Source organism: Epinephelus moara, chromosome 7 (genome assembly GCF_006386435.1).
Source record: "Epinephelus moara isolate mb chromosome 7, YSFRI_EMoa_1.0, whole genome shotgun sequence".
Lineage (NCBI taxonomy): Eukaryota > Metazoa > Chordata > Actinopteri > Perciformes > Serranidae > Epinephelus > Epinephelus moara.
This window is the reverse complement of record NC_065512.1, coordinates 14410121-14432253: the sequence shown is the minus strand read 5'-3', so window position 1 is coordinate 14432253 and position 22133 is coordinate 14410121. Positions and strand designations below refer to the sequence as shown.

Here is a 22133-nt window from a genome sequence, read left to right as displayed (position 1 = left end):
CCTCAGAGGTCCGATAATGACATAGCCCCTGCATTTATTACATGGAGGAGAGGAGAGAGGGAAAACGCTGACTTTGAACAAATGAACACTCTGACCTTTATGCAATAAATATGACATGGGCCGCATAAAAAGACAAGATATCTTCCTCCTGAATGGAAGTCAACACGGATTCTGCTCCCTTGCCTCTTGCTCTCTGTTTCCATTCCTCTCCCCTTCTCTCTCTTTCTCCCTCCCTCTTTTTTTCCAGCTAACAGTTAAACAAATGATGAAATCGATTTTAATTGTTTGTGCCGTAATATTCTAATCTATGCTCCAAAAACACAATTTGTAGTTCATAATTTTCTCTGCTGTGCTTGTGTTATACATAACGTACATTGCAGCGTATTAAAGACAGTCATCTGTCAGTTTCTAATCGTGCATGATTGGATTGGTACATTTAATCATTAGCTGCTGTTTTCTCAGCAGTGAAAGCGATGGAACAAAACTCTCTTTATCCACGCCAGGAAAAGGCGGTTTTAACAGAGAGAATCAACCTTTAACTGTGTCTTTTGTGATCTCGATGTGATCCCAATTGAGCATTGCGATTGTCTTCTTTTGTCACCTCAGACCGCCTCTCTGACAGTAAAGGATTTATGGTTATTTCCTCCATGCAGCCTGTCCATCTGTGGCTCTATCTTCATGTGGCCTTGAGAATACGATTCAATTTATTAAGGCAAAGCAATGGACTCATTACTTTAAAAAGGTGGCAAGAGAGGGAGTGGGAGAGAGGGAGAAGTGACACACTGAATTGGTTATTAATGGAAAGGCACAGCCATAGGGCAGTTGAAATTTAATGATATCCTACAAGAAAATATGAGGGTGTCACTCTCCAAAAAGTCATGCTAAATGTCAACATTTTAAGGTCCCGGCGCTAATTTTATGCCTGTGCACAGTAATGTTTTGGAGAGCATTTAGGAAACACGGCCCAGTGGCCAGCCTGATTATCCCGCTCACCTTCTCTCCTCTCTCCAAATGGGTTTGTGCAGCAAGCGATTTCATCTCTAAGTGAAGGGAACATTAGGGAGGGGAGAAAGAGAGAGCGATAGAGGAAAACACGCGGTTTGATTTTCATGCTGTGATAAGAGAGTGGGAGCCAAATGTTACCTGTTAATCTAGCCCAAACCGACCGGGGCTCTTGACTTTGTCCCCCAGCAGGGATGGGGCAAACACTCATTTTCCTCTCTCCGTGATGAAAAGGAAATTAGCTTAAATGTGATGAGGGCACATTAGTGTGTGTGCTGTGCATGTGTGTAATGAAAGCGTGTGTGTGTGCGTGTTTGAGGAGTTTTTGTTTGCATACATCTGCGTACGTGTGTTTTCTCTTTCTTCGCAGTGTACACAGGACATTACACACACATGCAGAACATATGCAGGTGATAGTCATTCTAAAGGAATTTGTATTGTATGGATTCATCACACACACACTCTCACAGTGTGTCCTGTAAGTGTGCCTACACTCCAGTAGAGTATATGCTGTCATGTATGGTTTTTCTATACAGATGCTGTGCATACTAGAGATGGGCTGCGATGATTAGTCAATTAATCAGTTTGTTGTTTAAAAGAATATTTATCGCCAACTATTTTGATAATCGATTAATCGTTTCAGTTATTTTTTAAGTAAAAATGTCCAAGAATTGCTGGTTCTAGCTTCTTAAATGAGAGATTAGCTGTTTTTTCTGTCATTTATGACAGTAATTGAAGAGTCTTTTGGTTTTGGACTGTTGGTTGGACCAAAGAAGCAATTTGAAGATGTTGCTTTGGGCACTAGGAAACACATTTTTATAGACCAAACAATTAATCAACTACTCATGAAATTAATCATCAGATTAATCGATAATGAAAATAATTGCTAATTGCAGCCCTAGATTTGGACTTCAGTATTCATTCAGCGTCCAGAGTAACCACATTTCTTTCCTGGCTTTGTAACTGGAAAACATATATGTATAATATATATAAAATGACCCTGTTCTTTATTAAAAGTTTACATTTTTTGGACATGGTGAAGTGATTTAGCTGCCATCTTAGATTACCTTGCAGATAACGTTAAGCTTTTCCAGTCAGACATCAGTCAATCTAATGTTACAGGCAGAATGGCGACCAGGCACAAGAGTGACAGTTGGAAGTATTTCAACAAAATAAACAAAGTGAATGTGCAGTATAAGCTATCAACACGCTCTCATTCCTAGCCATCAAATACAGATGAATTGTCACGCCCCCTCAGCGTCTTATAGCGATGCGAAGGCCACAGAGCTGAAACAAACTGTACCACGTGGTTAATGTGTTCACGTGATACGTCTTTTTGATTAGAAAACAAAACTACTTGGTTAGGTGTTTTTAAAAAGATCATGTTTTTAATGTTACGTTAAAACAACATTGACATTTGGTTTCACACTGGACACGAACTGTGGTCTCCTGAGTGAAAGTCCGGATTTGTTTGACCACCCACCCTACGTGGACTACGATAGTTGCTCTCAGCGTTAACCATTGCCACATTAGCGTTAGGTGACAGCTTTTTGCGTCTCATAAAGAAGCTAAAGGGCGCCTTCAGCATCAGTATCACACTGAGGGGCATGACAAAGCAGCAGTATTTGACGTCTTGGGGATAGGAACGCACTAAAACTATACAACATTAAAGGAATACAATGCAAGATTTTCCTAAAATACAAGACAGGCTCAAACACAAGTAATCCCTCTAAATCATTACTTATGACCCACTAGAAGTGTGTGGCAGTTTATTTTTCTGCAGAGACTCTTCCCTCTGCCTGTATTTCCTTATTCTCCTCTTATTTTCTGTGCTCAGGATGTTTATGGGTGTGTTACGCCACAGTGCTCAGGTGAGGTTGGGGCTTTATAAAACTGTAGCTACCAGGTGCCAGACCATAAACAGCAGTCATCCTGGAGACACAGTGCAGAAAAAGACACAAATATAGCAAGGCGAAATGCCAAGCAAGAGGGAATCTGAGGTTGGCTTTTACTTTCACTTTGGCTGGAAAACAGTAACCGAAAATCCTGCATGGTATACAGCTAACAGCTAAAGCTAACCCCTACCTGCATTTTCGCTTGTTTTATTTTTTTGTGGGGTTGGTGTGTTCGATAATAATTTAATGACTTAAATTGTCCTTCCCTACTGAGAACATTAATGTCAACCTTTGTTAACACTTGGAAACCTGCTTTCACAAGTGTGCAGATGTTGCAATTTACAAACAAGAGACGCAAAATAATATCTACATTTATCAAAATAAGCATGTGACATACTCTGAGAGCTCTTGTTTAAAACTATCACACAGTTAAAGCTGAATTTATTTTGCCTGAAAGACCCTCCAGAGTGCCGACATCATTTGCAAGATAAGCTGGGCTCATGTTTTTTTAAAGTGCTCAAATTGCATGCAACTACTTTTTTTTTTTTTTTTTTTTTGCTCAGCTCTGCATCACTGCATTTGTACCAGAAGATAGATATTTCCCTTGACAAGATTTTCCAAATCCAGTGCTTTAAGTGCAGGTGGAATAATGCTGTGTTAGCTGCTAATGGCTGTCCGAGAGGTCATAACTACTCCATTTGAAGGAGGCTGGTTTCTCCGCAGCCCTGGCAGGTCAAATCAAATGTAATTGTGCAGTGAAAAGCAGTGGCTTGCTTTGTGTTGGCTGCGCTGACAACCTCCAGGTTTAGCATTCAGTTCTCCTGCTGGGAGGAACACAGGTTTGCAAGGACAAAGGCTTCACCTGTCAATATATCACACTGACTGGCCGGCCAAATGTACCTCTGCTCTCCCTCTCTCTTTCCCCCCTTCTCTCCCCTATCTCTCTTCCTCTCTGTCAGTCTCTCATTCTCTGCACACCCATTCTATTCCAGCCTCCTCTTCCTCAGACTCTGCCTCACCTATCTATCCATCCATCCATCTTCTGTCTTCAGCCATCTATCTCTCCTTCCTGGCATCCCTCTCATCCTCTTTCTCTCCCTCTCTTTGTGTGTCTTTCTGTATCTTCCTCCCCTCTCCAGCTCGCACTGCCTTCGTGTGAGGACTCAGCTGAAATGTCCTGAGGGACCCAGTTTCAAACACAGGAACCAGAAACATATGGCACATTTTCAACTCCCAAGGTCAATTACAGCTATTTATCCAGAGATTGCAGCTAAATTTCCCAAGGTTTCTTCTAGATTTACCACAGATTGCAATGTGTGTCTGTCACATTTTAAATCAGGCCAGTTTCCTCTGCTTCTCTCCACTCCCTGTGACTTTCCATCAAATATTTCAAAGGCTTTCAAGTGGGTTTTAGACATGTTTTATCTCTGGTTATCATGTGCCCCATCTTTTTTGCCTCAGCTTTGCTAGGTCCAAGTGCCGCTTGCAACACAAATCTAATAACATGTAAATTGGAGATAAGCCCAGATCCCTCCAAGTGATATTTTTTACATTCATAGTTTGTCAAGTCAATTCCTGGGCCCCTGTTTTAGCAGCACAACACATGAGGAGTGAGAAAATTAACTGGATAGGTGATTCATCATTGCTAGCACACTGTCAAGGACTCCCTCTGCAGCTATTGAGAGCAGGGTGGAGGAGGAGGACGGAGAGAGGAGGGAGGGGGGGGGGCGTTGNGGGGGGGGGGGGGGGGGGGGCGTTGTTTTAAATTATGGCATTTCATTCAGAATGCATTGTATTTACAGCGTCCCATTTTTATTTGTGGCTCCTATTATCCGCCGAAACAGTTGTGCATGAAATGTTATTTGTGACAGGGGTGACCTGCGAGTGTTTTTCCACACAGTATTTCATAGTCGGGGGGCCTTAACTGTACCTTTACCGTACGGTAAGCACAAGAGGCTGTCACAGCTGCTGTTGGCAGCCTTGCTAGTGGAGAAATATCACCTGGAAACAGAGTACTCCATTCCACCGGCCCCCATCACTCCAACGCCTGTCGCTGTAATTAAGTTGAAGTCAATGATTCTGGAGCAATGGTGAGAAATAAACATGCAAACACATGCCAGCATTTGCAGCCAGGCACAGAGAAAAAGAGGGAGAGGGGGGGTTTGGGGGCAATAACATTAGAAGCACAGAAGCCACAGATCTAGATCGTGTTCCACTGGAATTTACATTTGAGTTTCATTAAGCTAGTTTTGATTATATTGATTAAATTAGCCACTTATTAGCTTCCCATTTCCTTTTTTTTTTAATGCCCGTATTTATGCATAGCTCCTGGTGGAAATGTTATCTGACAAGGGGTGCTGTACTGTAGTTGGAGTCTGTCGAACAAAACACGCTGTTTGCTTTTCCCAGAGCATGACAGGTTGTTTCCCCTGCAACAAAGCCATCAAATATTCTGTGTGATCCAACATTGTGTTGGAGGGGAGGCCTGCTGAGTGGGAAGCCGGAGTTTGTTAAAGCAATGATTTATGATTAATGCCAACACTAAATAAGGGACAAAGTGCCTACAGTACAAATCAATTACAAAGCTACAACAGCAGACCTTTCCCCGAGGTCTACTAACGTCTCTAGTTGTTATGGTGATTTTATTGGAGGTGGGTGATGCATGCATATAATGCATGCAATACATCTATATCAACCTGAGCTGGAGCCAACTGTAATGCTTTTGATCTTTGATTAGCTATTTTATTGAGATAAAATGGGACTTTCATGTTGTGCCACTGTATAAGGAGAGTGCATTTTATATTTCCACCCAGACGCCCACCTCAAAATGCAGACAGGACTGCACCAAACAAAACAAATTACCACAGGAGTGGCTTCTTAAAAGTAGGCAATTCATTATTTTTATGAAGTCAAATTATAAACAAATTTTAATCCATTAGGCAACCATCCATTCTAATTAATCAACAGGAGTGAACTCCATCTGAAAAAGGAGAAAGGTTGTTTACTCTCTCCACGGACCAGCGGTGCATATTTCACCGTCTTCCCCTCTCAAAAAAAAAAAAAAAAAACGTTCCTCAAATTACAAACCTAAACTGTGAATCCTAACACTCGACTTTTGGCGCAGAGATGTTTCCAGGGCATTTGCAGATGCTTGAAATAATCTCCAATGTTTTTGCTCAATCTGCTCTGAGGATGGGTGAAATAAATACTTTAAACTAATTAATGTAAGACCAGCTGTTCCCAGCACTTGGCTAGCGTTGGTGAATATTGATGGGAGGGAGAGGCAGGGCTGTTCAGCTCCACTCGCTGTTTGTACAAGATTCAGCCTGCCACATAAACAGATATGAATACTGGATGAGAGCAGAGAGGTGCTGTGCACAACACAGCCAGGGTTCCACATTACAAATAAAACTTTTTCATTAAATTAACAATTAAACAGCTGATGGTGTAGACTTCCTGCGGAGACCTTTTTTAGGTTGGATGTGTTTAATAAACTGGCTCCCTGCAAGATGGTAGCACTTACAAATTGTTGGCTTGATAAAAGCTCGCCAGACAAAAACATGTGTCAGATCTGATGGGGCAACAAACGGCAGTGTCAGACATACTGTTTTAGTTTGACCAGGCTGTATCTGTGTCCGCCGCTTTGCCTCCTGCTTTCTCTCCCTCCCTCCTCTGCTCCTCTTCCCTCCTCTGAGGCCTGGTGGAGAGGCTGGACAGCAGATGGCAGGGCCCTACCCCTCTGCCGGTGATGAATGGAGGATGATGTCATCTTAGGTTTGACAGGCACCCGTGCGTGCATACACAAAGGAAGCCCGAGCCTCTGGGGTCGAACCGTGGGCCTGCTTCTGATTTTGGAGTCCACATGACATCTCTTAAATGGGGGAAGCTGGATTTATGTCCTGGTAGATATTGTTTAACCCCGCACTCAGGCCTTGAGAAGAAGCAATACAAAGGAATCTCCAAGGGACCAGTGAGTCCACTATATTTCTGAGGGGAGGGGAGAGCTGGGATTAGCTGCTTAGGATCAATACACACCCAGTTGTTGCTACTGGTCAATTTAAATCAGGGTCAGTATGTGTCAGCATCGGCAAAAACTACTCACATACTTAGTTTTCAGGTTTCATAAATAGTATTCTATGAATGATTAATCAGTGTTCAATGTTATTATTTTTCTTTGCAGAGGACAACTCCATGTGCACCCCAACAGCAAGAGACAGCTACGAGAGGTTGTCATTGGCTGGACAGGCCCTGCCTCCTGGCTTCCCCTCACCATTCCTCTTCCCAGATGGGTTGTCGTCAATAGAGACTCTCCTCACCAACATACAGGTATTGTCCACTGACAGAGTTGTGCCCTCATAACAACACAAGAGTTAGATACAACTTGTTTAAAACACACTTTCAGGAGCAGTAAAGGATCTCTTCACTGCACCTTTAACCTCATTTATCCAGGTCTACGTCTTGTCAGTCTCAAGGAAGCCTGGAAAAATTTACAAACTCTGGTTGTTTGAAGCTGTGTGAAATGTTTATGTGTTTTAGAATATTTTAAATTATTCAGATGCCAAGTGTTTGCTGTTGGACCAAGCGGCAAACCTCTGGGGTTGAAAATGAAGCCAACACAGAAGTGCCAAAAACTGCAGTTCCTCTAATGGCCACTTGAGGCTGGCTACAAAAGACACCCATGTTGAAATGCACAAGCACAGCAGAAACATGTTTACAGCATAGTTCAAAAAACGTTTTTGGTCTCTATAGCTAATTTTCCCCTTCATCACAACTGTGTGAGGGTTGTATTTTTATAAAACTCACCATTTACATTTTATTTAGGTTCAAATTTATGCATAATAAAGAGCGGGGCTGCTTTGAGTGACAGGCTGTCTGTGAGGTCACCGCAATTTTTTAGTCAGATCCACCGCTTACTCCTCCTCTGCTCTACCTAGGGATGGGCAATATGGCCCTAAAACAATACCACGATGTTTAAGAGTATTTTTGCAGTAACGATATTCTTGACGATATATATATAGATATATAGATATAGATATATTAGTAAAAATTATACTCTGAGAAGTACGGGGCTGTACATAAAACATTCAGGACGCACAGGCCCAATGACGCCACAGTTTATCTTACACTACCCAAGCTGCTAATCTTTTTGGAACCACTACGGAGTTGCTAATAATTTCGCTTTTAGCCATGCTTGTTGTTGCCATGGGTTGGCAACAAGTCGAAATATCGCGAGTATCACAATATAAATATTTCACATCATATTAAATATTATACCAAATATGGTCACTTCTGTCTCTTAAACTCCAAAATGGTGACATCCAAAATGCCAAACTCGAGGCTTCAAAACGGGAATCCACAAACCAATGGATGACGTCACCGCAACGGCTACATTTATTATTTTTATTCAGTCTATGTACAGAACAAGAACACAATCCCAGCACTGTGTGTCTGCCACAGTGTCTTGATTTAAACTACCACTTGAGGGCGCACATTTGGAACATTATTAAATTCTATATGTACTTGCTTTAAGAATATATCACTGATACACTTAAGTGAAAGACAAATGACAGCTTTGGATTTTTGTTTAAACTGCTTAAAACACGTTTACAATTGGCAGGAAGTAATATGACTTTCTTGTAACGTTAAGTGAGAAAATCGAGGTCGCATATTCGCGCTTATTTAGCTTCTCCCATCTCTTTCCAAGAGGCAACATTGCTTTTTTTTTACCACAATGGCAAACTTTCCATTAATGCAACTATTGCCGCAATCTTTCCCAAAACATTACCCATTCTTTACCTTGGATAATTTAACTTGAGGTCAAACTCAATCAACTGGAAAAGACCATGAGATTAGGAAGTTCCAGAAAAAGCCAGCAAGGCAGCGTTTATTTGATTTGGTCAGACCTAACCATATAGGAGTAGTAGCATCAACTTTGCCACACCTATGTCTCATTTTGTCCATGACAATCTACTTGCTGTTAATGCTAACCTGCCTAATGAGTAAAAACTCTATAGAGCAGTGGTTCCCAACTGGTCCAGCCACGGGGTCCAGATTTCTCCTCAGTCATTAGTTCAAACCCCAACACAGATTAATACATTCAACGCCACACTTGTGTTTGGCCATGTCGTCGAGTTAGTTTGCCGTCTCTGTCAATTAGCTGTCCGTTAGTCACTCACTCAATAGCAGGAAATGGCCATTTAAAATAAGCGCTCTGTGCCGGAAATTCACTGTACTTAAGAATATAGTGTTTTTTACAAATTTGACATGTTTGCAAGTCACTTGCGGTTCATTCAGAATGGACCCGAGACCCACCAGTTGGGAACCACTGCTATAGAAAATTAAGCAGGTTTTTTAACAGCCAGTATTTAATGTTTTTTTGCCAGATCTCTTTTAGCTTAATGACTCAGTTTGGCAATTAAATTTAACACCACTATAACTTTTAACAATTTAAGGTTTTCTGTGTGAAATTATGTGGTAAAAGTCATTGTCATGATGGCGACTGCCTACAAGACCTCATTTTTAGTCAAAAAGTGGACGTCATCCACATCCTCCTTCGAATATACTTAACATGAACGTCAGGACTACGCATACACTCAACTGTAAATCTGCATACCTTAACAATAGCGTCTACTCAGAGTGCCATTTAGGCTCCAGCTCAAACACCCTCAGTCAGAAAGATGAATGTATTTGCCTTCTGTCTGAGTGTAATGATGTGTGTACACTGCTGCCCTTCTCATTGCACTTGTACTGTTGGCATCAGAGTCCTGCTTCTCCTTTGGCTCCGTGTGGTAATTAGAAAGCCACAAGTAAACCCGTCGCGAGCTCCCAACACTCCACTAAGTCATCTTTGATAATGATCTTCGCCTTGAATATTTATATACAAATCAACAAAATGAAACCAAGCAGAAAATTAAGATAAAGCAACTTAGAATAAATTGGGGTCAGAAGAATCAACAATTAGTAAGATATAGCCCAGTGCATTTGATATAATTGCATGTGGATGGGGAATAATTGTGATGAAAATGGCCGCGGTTGTGTACAGCCTCCACGCGAGAACGCAGTATCTTTCAATTCAGGACTGTCAGGAGTATATTTGGAATGGCAGTGATGTAATTGATACATGATGAGATACTTGTCATTCATATTATTCATTCCTGCTGTGCTGTGTGAGGAGCTTGGAAGTCTGCTACAGAGACTAATTCTGTTTATCAATTCTAATCCAGTTACGATTGTCAGCCGTGTAGTTAGATGGGAAGAGAAGTATCAAAAGAAGCATAAAATAATAAAGAGTCAGTCTGTAGAGTGAAGATGCTGACCCTGCCTATAAACATTTGACGCCCTACTTAGCAGACTGGAGCGCTGACCAGGAGTTGAGCTCTATTTTAAAGGACAAGTACATATTTTCCTCTTACCTGTAGTGCTGTCTATCAGTCTAGATTATTCTGGTGAGTGTTGGAGATATCGGTTGTAATGCTTAAAGCGCCAGAAAAAACATTTGAAAAACTCAACAGCGATGTCTCTTTCCAGAAATCATGACCCGGTTACTCAAGATAATCCACAGACCTTGTTGTGAGCAGTTTCATGTAGGAGCTATTTTCTTTCTACCGAACAACACCCACTAGCCGTATCACAGCTCAGAAGGAAGCATGCATCTACTGCTAACTCACCTAGCACCACTGAGCTAGCTAACGTTAACACCTTGTTTCCCCTTGTGTATGTGTACGGAGACAAGGCAACTTGAAGTCCATTGATTCCTGTGGGAATTTCCCTGATCGCCCAAATAATTTGGTCCGGAATTTGCTGCCAGTACATTAAAAAATTGAGCTTTTGTGGTAGATTCCAGAGAGACCGTATGAGAGTGTGCTAACTAGCTAACAGGCTATTTCCTTCAATTCCGTTGCCTGTGTTGATTGTCAGGTGAGTTTGTCTGATTAAAAAGAACTTGTTTATCTATTTTAAACACACTGTGAATCTGAGAAATGTTATTCTGTTAAAATATAGATATACATTATATATGGTCAGACTGTAATTATGACTCGTTCAGCCATTCATACGTCTTTTTAATTAAATATTTCACGAAACATGCCACATACCTGGCAGGTCCTGTTTTTGTCCAGGTAATGTTCCAAGCAGATATTCCAAACTACTGGAGGCTAAAAAATTAGCCTCTCCCCTACAGCTAGGTAGTTTCTCTCAGGTTTGTATCCATCTGTAAAGAAATACACTTCCTTGCGTCAGATACTAGAGGCACAAGCCGTGTATTTACAGATCTATGGACGCCAGTCACACACTCAAGTGGAAACGAGGCGTAAAGCCCAGACATACCTAACTGATATCAAAGAACGAGCCACAACAAAAGGCAGACATCATGTTGACTGTGTCTCGGTCAAAACGCACTGTGTGTTGCACCTCAACACACCTGAACGACGACAGCCAACAGCCAGCTTAAATCTGCCATAGAGGAAAAAGCTCTCCATACCAGCAGGTGGCGGTAGTCTGTGTTTGTCAGTCAGTGGGGAAACTGGAAGACCAGCAGGACGGAATCAAAAGACGTTAATTTGCATGTAGCACATTAACCACACAACCTGACGTTAAAAGAACAAATGTTATTTATGGTGTGCTAACGAACAATAACACAAACAATCACAAATCGTTTCTGCTAAAAAAATCTTAATGACTAAAAACATACACCTTACCTAATATAACAAGGTCATTTCACTCTCACAGTCTCTTGACTTTACTTGTTTGTTTACTTACCTCACTTCCATTTGTGTGCCAGAGCCATTACAGCTCAGCCAGGGAGAACGTCATTAATGTTTTCATCTTGCTCTTTTGCAAGCTTCTCATCCATGAGTAGATGCACACTTCCTTCTGCGCAGTGATACGTATGGCAGGTGTAGTTTGGTAGAGAGAAAATAGTTCCTACATGAAACTGCTCACAACAACGTTTACGGATTATCGTGAATAACCACGTCATGATTTCTAGAAAGAGACATTTTGTTTGTTTGTTTGTTTTGTGTTTTTTTTTTTTTTGGTGCTTTGAACCCTACAAGCTGAGTGCCATCTAGTTCAATTATATTCAAGAGGAGGCTGACATCTCTATGGTCGATAACGCCAACACTTGGCAACTCACACCAAAACTATCTGTATTGATTTAAAAAAGCACTACAGACAGGTGGAAAACTGAAATGTGAATGTGAAAACTGTCCCTTTAACCTTTAGCGTGACAATTCTGACCTGCGTTAACTTTAACTTTCTTTATTTTCTCCTTCAGCTCTCTCAATCAAGCGCTCTTCTCTCAGGTTTCGGCTCAGATAGCTCTCAAGTGTAGTGTCACTTGTATTTCACAGCTTTGACCAAAAGGGGTCAGACACACCAAGCTCTCTCACATCAGCTATCATCATTCATTATTTTTTTAAAAACTGGTTATTAAAAAAAACTCTGCTGGATCCACGTTCATGTTCCTCGATCTTGTGGGAGCTGTGGAGCAGCTAAAAGATAATGACATCTCCACAGATAAAAGGAGCAGCAAAGGTGGTGAGATGCCTGAAAGGAATCATGTAGCAGCAGTCAGCTTCTGGCCCCGTGTTCTGCTTCACTACTGTGGGCAGTACAAAGAAGTGCTGTGACACACTTTCAGTGTGGTTTGCTGTCACTTCATCTTGAAGCTCTTAAATAGCCCACATCACTCTCTCTTTGCCTGCTCCCCACTCTGCCTCTTTTCCTCTATATCTCTCTGTGTATATAAATATATATATACGGGTGTGTGTGTGTGTGTGTGTGTGTGTGTGTGCAGGGCCTGCTCAAAGTGGCTATTGACAACGCGCGGGCTCAGGAGAAGCAGGTGCAGCTGGAGAAGACGGAGCTGAAGATGGAGCTGTTCAGAGAGAGGGAGCTAAGGGAGACCCTGGAGAAGCAGCTCGCAATGGAGCAGAAGAACAGAGGTACTGCCTGACGACTACCTGGCACTGAATCCTTGCTGTCAGCCGTGTGTGTGCGAGTGTGTGTCTGGGCATGCGTAAACCTGTGTATTTTAACAGCAGTTCAAACTTCACAGGCCCGTGCTCCTGTGGACGTGATAGCTCCTGAACGCACATACACAGCTCTCCATGTATGTTTAATGTTTCTTATTCCAACGCTGACATGCGCGGCTGCATTTCTTGGGTTATACACACAGTGATCTGCTTAGCGCCGGTTCTCCCCGCTCTTAGTCAGTTGACATAATTGGCAATACACATTAACTTAGAGAAATTCACTCCCAGTCTCATGTTAAATGCATCAGCTTCATATGCTAACTGTGTCGTTTATGTTTAATGAGAGAAATTCATGAAAAATATCCCAATAAATTTTTCAATTTGCTTTAATTCCCTCCAGCAGTTTGTTAAGCCGCAGTCAGTATTGTCTTTTATTAAGGAAGATCTTTATATATTATAAAATATTTAGGTTTAATTGATTTCCCCTTTTTCTATTATAGTGTGCTAGATTTTAAAAATGAGGTTATTATCTTCTCCTGCTAGAATGCAGCAGCTACAATAATCAGATTTCCGTCTAAAATAAGGCTCGGCTAATTTGCCCCATAGCTCATTTATTGTCGCTGTGGTCTTTTCCCTATCTCAGCAATCATTCAGAAGCGTCTGAAGAAGGAGAAGAAGGCCAAGAGGAAACTCCAGGAAGCTCTGGAGTACGAATCCAAGAGGAGAGAGCAGGCTGAGCAGACTCTGAAGCAGCCCTCGCCCTCTGACAGCATGCGTTCACTCAACGGTCAGACGCTCCACAGTGAGACGCATTTCACTTCCAACACTTTCAGACATGTGGTGTGGTTTACAGTGGGGTAAATGTGTTGATTCAAAGTGTGATTTTCTGGAGATAAAAGTTAAATGAATCAAATACTGAGACGTCTAAGACAACTTGATCCTTAAATTATTTTACAACATTACCAATAAAATAAACGATTATCCTATTATAGCAGCAATTAAATGGATTAATGCTGTTTTGCTCAAAATGTGAGCACTGTATCTCCTCTAAGGTGCAACTTTTCAGCTGTTGACATATAAATTTGCTTTCCATTACGTCCTATTAAGGGCATAGGCTTTGTTTTAACATTTGGTGGGGGATTGTGGGTCCTCCGCCAGAACATTTTGAGCATCCAACACTTAATTTGCGGCATTCTGGTGAATTTTTAAGCACCGATTTGCATCTTCCCAAAATCGATTTATTAGAGTTGTGGGGGAAAATCGATATATCAGAGTATCGCGATATTTTGCGTGGCAATATTGCATCGACGTTTTTATTTTAGAAATTACTGGTGTAGCTAGTCCCTCCAGGATCTCGCGGCCAAAAACCTTGAATTTGCGGACAATTTTGTTAAAAATTGCGGCTTTTTTATTTGATTTTTACGGGAAATTGCAGCAAATGACAAAAAATGCGGCAAATGACAAAATGAGAAAAAAAAATGTGTTTTTGTTTTTTTTAAACTACTACCTCCAAAAAATAAGTCTTGTAATCACTTGCTATAATAATCATACTGAATATTACAAAAATAGCTGCAAATGTTTTTTATAGTTCTCTTCTTTAGTTTTATTGAATTAGTTTCAAAACATGGACTCCAATAATGTTGCAAAAAAATCCTGAGTGAATATTGTAGCTCTCAAACCAGACAATGTGACTGTAAAACAACATGCAAGCTACATCTTCTGTAAACAAAACATTTTAATACATTCAACACATATTGTATGCAATTAAACAGTGCAAATTCCATACTGCACTGCCATTAGCACATTTGATGACCCGTCTGATGACGTCTCAAATGACGTTGCACGCGCGGCGACTTCCGATCAGCCGGGAAATGCGGAAAAACACAGAAAAATCGCGAGACTTTTGAAAAATTGCAAACCCCCGCCAATATTGCGGACTTCCATTGAATTTGCGTCAATTATTGCGATTGCAAGATCGCGATTTTCTGGAGGGACTGTATAGCAAATACAAATTAAATGTTTGGTAGCCTACTAGAATAATAATATCACGTGGTTTTTCTGTCCATTAGGATAAAAAGATTTAAGTGAGATAAAAGACTGAAAATTTAAATAAAAACAGATGTTGATTTTTTCCTTTCGGGACATAATTCGCAGTTAAAAATTGGTAATAAATAGCGAAATTTGTCATAAATAAAACCATTTAAAATCGCAATAATATTGCATCATGACTTAAGTATAGTGTAGGTGTAAATATCTTTAGTTTCGTCAAAATAAGTCTGCTGCTACTTGTATGTTTTTGTTTTAGGGGACAAATGCACGTTCTAAATAATGAGAGAGACGTGTCCCCTGCGTCCCCCCCAAATGTACGTCTATGCGTCCTATGAAGTTTTAAACCTGGAGCTCTAGGGCTGCAACTAAAGATTATTTTTATTGTGTATTAATCAGTTGATTATGTTCTTAATTATTTGTTGAGTTTGTGACATACGTATCTAATAATGTAAAATAATGTTCATTACAGTTCCTTAAAGCCAAAAGTGACACATGCGTTGACTGTCCAACCATCAAAAATGTTCAGTTTACAGTGATGTAATACAGGAGTGATTGGAATGTTTGCTTGAAAAATCGATTATCAAATTAAGCTGTGTCATGTCATGCATATTTACAGGACATTTCAATGATTGGTAGAGGTGTAGAGTAACTAACCACACATGCTCAAGCACTAACTTAACTACAGTTATCGTTCATCCTTTTATCCGACAAGAGTTAAGAGTGTGTTTGCAGAGTTTAGGTTCTGCATGCACGATACAGTGAGCTCATAAAACATGATTAACTGTCAGAGTTTAAACCAGCCAGTGTGTCAGAAAATCCCATTTTAATACGTCAGTGAGTCGTTTGTTGCGATTGTTTCATCACCAGTCCGTTGGCCACCAGCAGTACACAGTGCCAGGTTATTGGAGCGGATACAAAACCAAAATATGCCAATTAATATTAAGCATGAGAACAATTTTACCTTTGACACTTGTGCACATTTTACTACCAACACATCTGTGCTTTTATATCTGCAAACGTTTGAATGCAGGGTCACAGTTTTAATGGATAATTATTCTAAAGTGTTAAATCAAGGATTTGAGTATCTTTTTCCTCCGCTTGTAATAATGATCACACAGAGAGCACAATTCATACTACACACACATTCATCTCCATGCGGGCGGAGATATAGCTTGAAGGCTTAGCCTCTTGTTTTTGAATGAACGATGCTGTGGAGCTGGCATTGTGATAGGTGGATGTCAGGGATGTTTAACGGCGGTGATCCCTCTCTTCTCTCAGACTCTCTGACCCCTGAGATGGAGAGTGACCGCAGCAGTGGAAGAACAGATGCTGAAAGGACAATACAAGGTACAGGGGCTCAGATGAGACAATAAATCTCTCTCTCTTTCTCTGGCTCTCACTCTTGCTCTCTTTCTCTCTGCCCCCCCCCCCCCCATCTACCTCCCCCCCTCGCTTCCTCTCTGCCTCACACACATGCACACACACACACTGCTTCAGTTTATGAACATTAGTGTTTCTGTGCCTGCTGTTCAGGCATACAGCTCACCATCTGGGCCACAGCACTAGGTCAAGATCATTGGTTTTCCGTTGAAATAATATTGTTCTTTTACTTGACTTTTAGTGGCTTTGCTGCTTTTTTCCCCGAAACAGATCTTTCGCTGGAACTACGCACAAAACAGTAGATAAAATAGCGAAAGCCGGAATGTCGCAGAGAAAGAAGTGGTTTGTTTACAGCTCAGGAAGCATTAATGAGTCATAAAACCACAAAAAGCAGTGGAATCCCCCCTTTGATAGTAATAAACGAGGCAAATCAATCCATTTTATGAATAAGCCTTGTACATTTTTAATGGTTTGTTTGTTTGTTAGCCTTGGGGGTGCAGTATGTGTTTGGGGAAGGGCGCTCCAGCGATAACCTCTGTAGACTGTCTGCTATCTGTGTTTACCCAGATACAAGACACCTTGCAGAGGTTGAATATCCTCATTATTACTCGAAACGTCTTCCTTTAATGCGCCTCAGCTGCGTCTGCTCACAACCCGCCCTTATCAGTGGGAGAGGTCCCAATTTATCCGGGAAAAAATGCTCCATGTAATTTGCTGCGAAAAGTGGAAAATATTCATCTTTGTACGGGAGAATAAGTTGGCGCCCCCTTTAACTCTTTAATGTTTGATTTAGTCCACTTGATATTTTTGTGAAAGGGCAAAAAAAAAAGAAATGATGACTCCTTCGTAATTAAATGTCATTCAGTCACTGCGGGGATCTGAAGCAGTTTGATGTCCAAAAAAAGGAAATCCATATGTCATCACTTAAATACAAAGATAACTTCCAGATAGGGTGTAATTATAGCCCCCTATTTCATACCAAATTAGTATATTTAGCCACTTTAATTTCTTTACTCTTACATGAAGAGCTGGCCCTTTTGTAGTGTAATTGTACCAAATTAAATGTGTTCAAGCTTCACGTTTACACTGACAGCAGCCATTGTCCTGTTTAAATGTATAGTTGGTTTTTTTAAAATCCCCGTCAGGAACATGTCAGCGTATCACTCCTGCCGTCTCTCAATCACTCTGATCATCGCCTTGAAGAGTGGGATGAAGGAGGAAACTGAATAACAGGCTGCATTTTGTGTTTTTTGTTCAATTAGAGAAGCATTTGTCTGCCACCCATGTCTCCTCTGCTCCACTCTGCGAGCCTCGCTGTATAATTAACCTCAAATGGCAAAAAATGATGTTGATAAATTACACAAGCAGAAGGGGGAAAAAACAAGCCTATCACTCGCATGAAAGCCGAGAGAAATGTGTGTGGGTATATTCTCAACTCCAAACTCAGGGAGGCGAATGGTGAGAGGGAAGGAGAGAGAAAGAGAGAGGGAGAGAGAGGGGAGGAGAAAAAAAAAATAATGAGGGCATAATTTTAGAGAACTAATTATTTCTATTTGTCTTTTGTCACACTTCTCTAATTCTGCGATATTAACACAGTCTGTGTTTATTAATTGCTTTTACAGTGTTTTGAATCGGGTCCAAGAGGGAACGTGGCTCTTTTCACAGGCTCCCGAGCTACTGGGACTGTACCTCGCCCAGTACTGCCTGGCAACGGTGCACATGCGAATATCTTCCCCCAGTATCTCCTCCGGTTCCCTGCCGCTTCCCACTCGATGTGTTCGGCAAGTTTACACGACCCTGTGCGCCGAGATAAAGTTCTTTGTTGCAAGATTAAACATCAAAACAGTTAAAGTGAAATTAAAATTAAATGAATGAATGTCACTGAAGCAAAAAAGACTGTAATTAATGGATCCCTTAATTGTCTTCATAAAATATTTGCATGGGCATAATTTGCATAATTTACATGTATTAATTAATCTTTCAAAGGAATTTTATGCTGAGAGAAGCCAAAAATTCCCTTTGTTTTATTTAGCATCTAATGAAATATTTATTCTCTTTAATGAACTTTTCATCTTGATTTGAATATAAAAATACTAAAGTTTTAACATATTTTAATGAGGCGGTCGTTCATAAAACAACGTGTCAAGACGTCACCGGTTTCTCCTGCTCGCGCGTGTGTGTAAAGCAGATGTTTCAACATTTGCACTAATGATTTGAAAATGGATTTGAATCGGTGAGATTTGCTTATCAGACGTCCTCACCCATTCCCTGTCTTTTATGATAATTTGATCTATTAGAAGTAAAACGCGGGAGCATCCAGCCCTCCTCTCGACGGCGCCTTAAATCATCCGTCAAATAATCAAATCGTTTTCATTAACACCCCCTACAAACTGCTCCAAGCTGGGCAGACAGGTAGACAGACTGCGAGGTGAGTGTGTGATCTCTCATCTGCTCTCGTTGCGAAAAAAGGCGTGCACATGTGTGTGTGTGTGTGTACCAAGTTGTGTATCCCGGCCCACACTCCTGGCGCTCTCCGGCCCCCTCCTCGGCTGTCTGTTCTTCGTAGCGCTGCATTCATGCTGTAATGACTTTTACACAGGACTCGGTGGTTGTTGCTTGAATAGAGGCAGCCATAGTGCAATGCCTCTGAGACCTACGGCAGTGCTGGGTAATTAGCCTGTGTGTTTGTACACCCCCCCCCCCCACCCTCCTCCCCAACACACACATACTGTACACACACACACACAACAAGCCTTTGTTGTCTCCCCTCTCCATGCACGACAATGCATAAAACACAGGCTAATAGGGAGAAAAGGACTAATTGATAAAATATTGAGTACAGATTTAAACCGTTAAAGGTAAAATAAGAATTTAAAAAAAGTATCTTCTGAATTATAGAAATTAACCTGCTGCTTTCAGACACTGCAACCAACTGTGTTCTCCCCATCTCAGTAGACTAGGAGTCAAGCGTTGTCTCTGATGTCCTGCGCGGCTTGTGTCATGTCCAACAACTCGCGCCGCTAAATGTCTTTGTGCGCGTCTCTCTTTAACATTGAATTATTTAGGCGCGCTGCCATAGAGAGGTGTGCTTCTTAAAAGGCATTACTGTAGCGTTTCTCCGGCGGAGGAAATGTGAAGGTAATAAACGTCAAACATGCTCCTGAGCTGCGCCTAACAGATGCTTTTACCAGCTCAGCGTCGGAGCAGCACTGCTCGCTCAGGCGAACACTCAGACAGGAGTGTGTGTTTCGCTGGGAGAAATGGACAAAGCTCGTTAGGTTGGAGGTGTCTGGAGATAACGCGGCGGAGGAATGTCTGCCGTTTTCAATAAACACTATTTCCATGCAGGAAATGTCACTTAGAGAGCGCTTTACATCATGAGTGCAGTATTATGTTCAAACAAGCGTATCAGTAGAGATGTCTTAAACACATGTGGCACAATCCTGATGCCTGGAGTGTGGTTATCATAGCTGCTTTTACAGTGGCTGCTTTGTTGATAATAAAATATGCATGTAAGAGTGTCATTATATTCCTCACTATATGATCTTTAACACAAAGGTAAAGCTGTTTCTGTTAATCCTTATTTTGTTTTCCCTGACACCACCACACATTCTAATTCCTTAAATTTATAGCAAGCAAACGACTATACATGATATTTAATCTTATTGGTCACGCCTGCTAACTTAATCTCATCCCTGAATCGGTTTCTGAATCCATACTAACACTGCTGAAACCGAACGACCAGAGGGCAACATTTTGAAGTTATGTTTCATCAACAATCACATCCTGAATAGTGCATTTGCGTCAGCAGGATGTTAGCTGTTGGCTAATCCTTGGCTCCTGTGTGTCCTCTGTTGCAGATGGAAGACTGTTCCTGAAAACCACAGTGATGTACTGATAAGGCCGTGAGGAGCTGGAGGAAATAAAAATTTCAGAAAAAAAGAGGAAAAAAAAATGAGAGCGAGCGAGAGAGAAAAGAAAACCCATGAAGATTCTCAAGAGCCCTTATCCAGGCTGATTTAGGAAAGAAGTCAAGCTGCTTGTAGGAGTTCAATGGAAATGCTGTGTTCACCCAAATGCTGGAGGAGGTTGTGTCTGAATGTAGAATAAGAAGTCTTTTTCTCACAGAGGCCGACGTTAACTAGTGCGGTAGGGCAGGTTTTTTTGACGTAGCGGGGGTCGGCCGACGTGAAGGATAAACATATATATTGAGCACAGTAAAAATGTACCCGTGGTACACTGTTGGTAATAACTCGTAAATTCACAGCACTGAAGATTTTTATACTGTATCTCAGCCAGCGAGAAAGCTTCGAAAAAGAAATTCGACTGAAGTTTTGTTTTGTATTTCAAAAATTTTGAGAAGCTAAAAACGACACGTGGAGATGAATACAAAAAAATGGGAAAAAACAAACAAATGTGAATCGATCCATGTGTTCATCAAAAGAGACGACTGATGTTTGATTTTCATGTTTTCTAAATTAGATGACAATACAATCAAGTTTCCTTTTTACCATTGTTGTACATACGAGATCTGATGATACTGATAGGAAAACTCAACTCTATCGAGCCCGAGTGGATTGATAAGGTATGTGTATATAACGTTAAGAGGTATTGTGTATGCAGTAGAGCTATTAGGCAAACAATACCACCATTTATATAAACCTACAGTTTTGTTTTGTTCTATTTCTGAGCCATCATTCTTTCCTATAGCTGCCATTTTGGTGAGAAAGCATGCAGGCATGTAAATGTTTGTCCTGGAATTATGATATTTAATAAATCCTATATTGTGCTGAACAAATACTAGGGTTGACTCACTCAAGCCCGGATGATTTTGAAAACATAATTATCAAACATTTCACTTTCAAAAATGAAGACTTTTGCTGTCAATAGTACTGTAATCTTTGTAACAGAGGTAATATTTCTTGGAATTTACTGTACATTTTTTTGTCATGAGACACACTCGAAAAATCAGCACCTCTCAATGCTTTTTTAAAAAAAAGAAGATTATCCGAGATCATGTGTCAGCTTGAGAAAACGCTCACGGCGCGACTTTTTCCAGACTGAATGCCATTTAAACACGTCGCTCAAACCCCTGTTGAACGTACACGAACACACTTTTCTTTCCTTTTTTAGAGTGTTTCATGATATCCTGATGAGTAAAAAAAAAAAAAAAAAAAACATAAGTTATAATTTTCCTGTTTCTTTCCCTAAAGACTTTTGAATTTCGGTGCTGAAACACCTGTGTATATTCTCTAGACATAAGCTGATGTCAGTCCTTTAACTGCAAAACAGTTTAGACCTTATGTGTTACAATCAGGAGATGAGGAAGAGGAGGAGGAGGAGGAGGAAGAAGAGTGTCCCATGTTCACAATGTGTTGTTCTTTTTGTTCTCAATGGAGTGTCTAGGTCTGTTGTCACTGATAACTTATATAGCTTCTCGAATCATCTCTTCATTGTACTTCAAATTCAAATAAAGTTAACATGTTGATGATAAACCATGTGAGTAAACTGTGTTGCCCGAACACACACCTCTGTCACACACAGGCGAACACAACAGCTTCAACATGATCTGATACAACAAGGTGTCTGCAGGTCCAGAAAAAAATCTTAGAAAATGTCTTTAATTTTGTAAATATTAGGCCTTAAAAGTCATTAAAGTGTCCTAACCTTGAATTTAAAGGTGCTGGAAAGATGGTCAATTCATAAAACTTGGCTGTCTATGCAGTAGATAGACAAATACTTCTGAGGTTGGTGCGACATAACCAGAGAAAACAGGAAAAAGGGCTGTGGGATTTGCTTTTGCTCAAGAGGTAGAAAACCTACAACTACCAGA

At 40.9% G+C, this 22133-nt stretch overlaps 1 protein-coding gene across 5 annotated transcripts in view; it reads left to right on the top strand.

The window, feature by feature from the left end:
- The window catches only part of dachd (dachshund d), a 122358-nt gene extending 100569 nt beyond the window's left edge, over positions 1-21789 (top strand). For 3 of the 5 annotated variants that reach the window (XM_050049268.1, XM_050049270.1, XM_050049271.1), the window contains 5 exons: positions 7078-7223; positions 12694-12841; positions 13515-13673; positions 16199-16267; positions 20161-21789. In XM_050049268.1, coding sequence (XP_049905225.1) covers positions 7078-7223; positions 12694-12841; positions 13515-13673; positions 16199-16267; positions 20161-20198 — 560 coding nt within the window. In that variant the 3' untranslated portion in view covers positions 20199-21789. The remainder of the gene's footprint in view (positions 1-7077; positions 7224-12693; positions 12842-13514; positions 13674-16198; positions 16268-20160) is intronic. The other 2 variants (XM_050049269.1, XM_050049272.1) reach the window with 1 other exon arrangement.
- Positions 21790-22133: the final 344 nt, after the last annotated feature.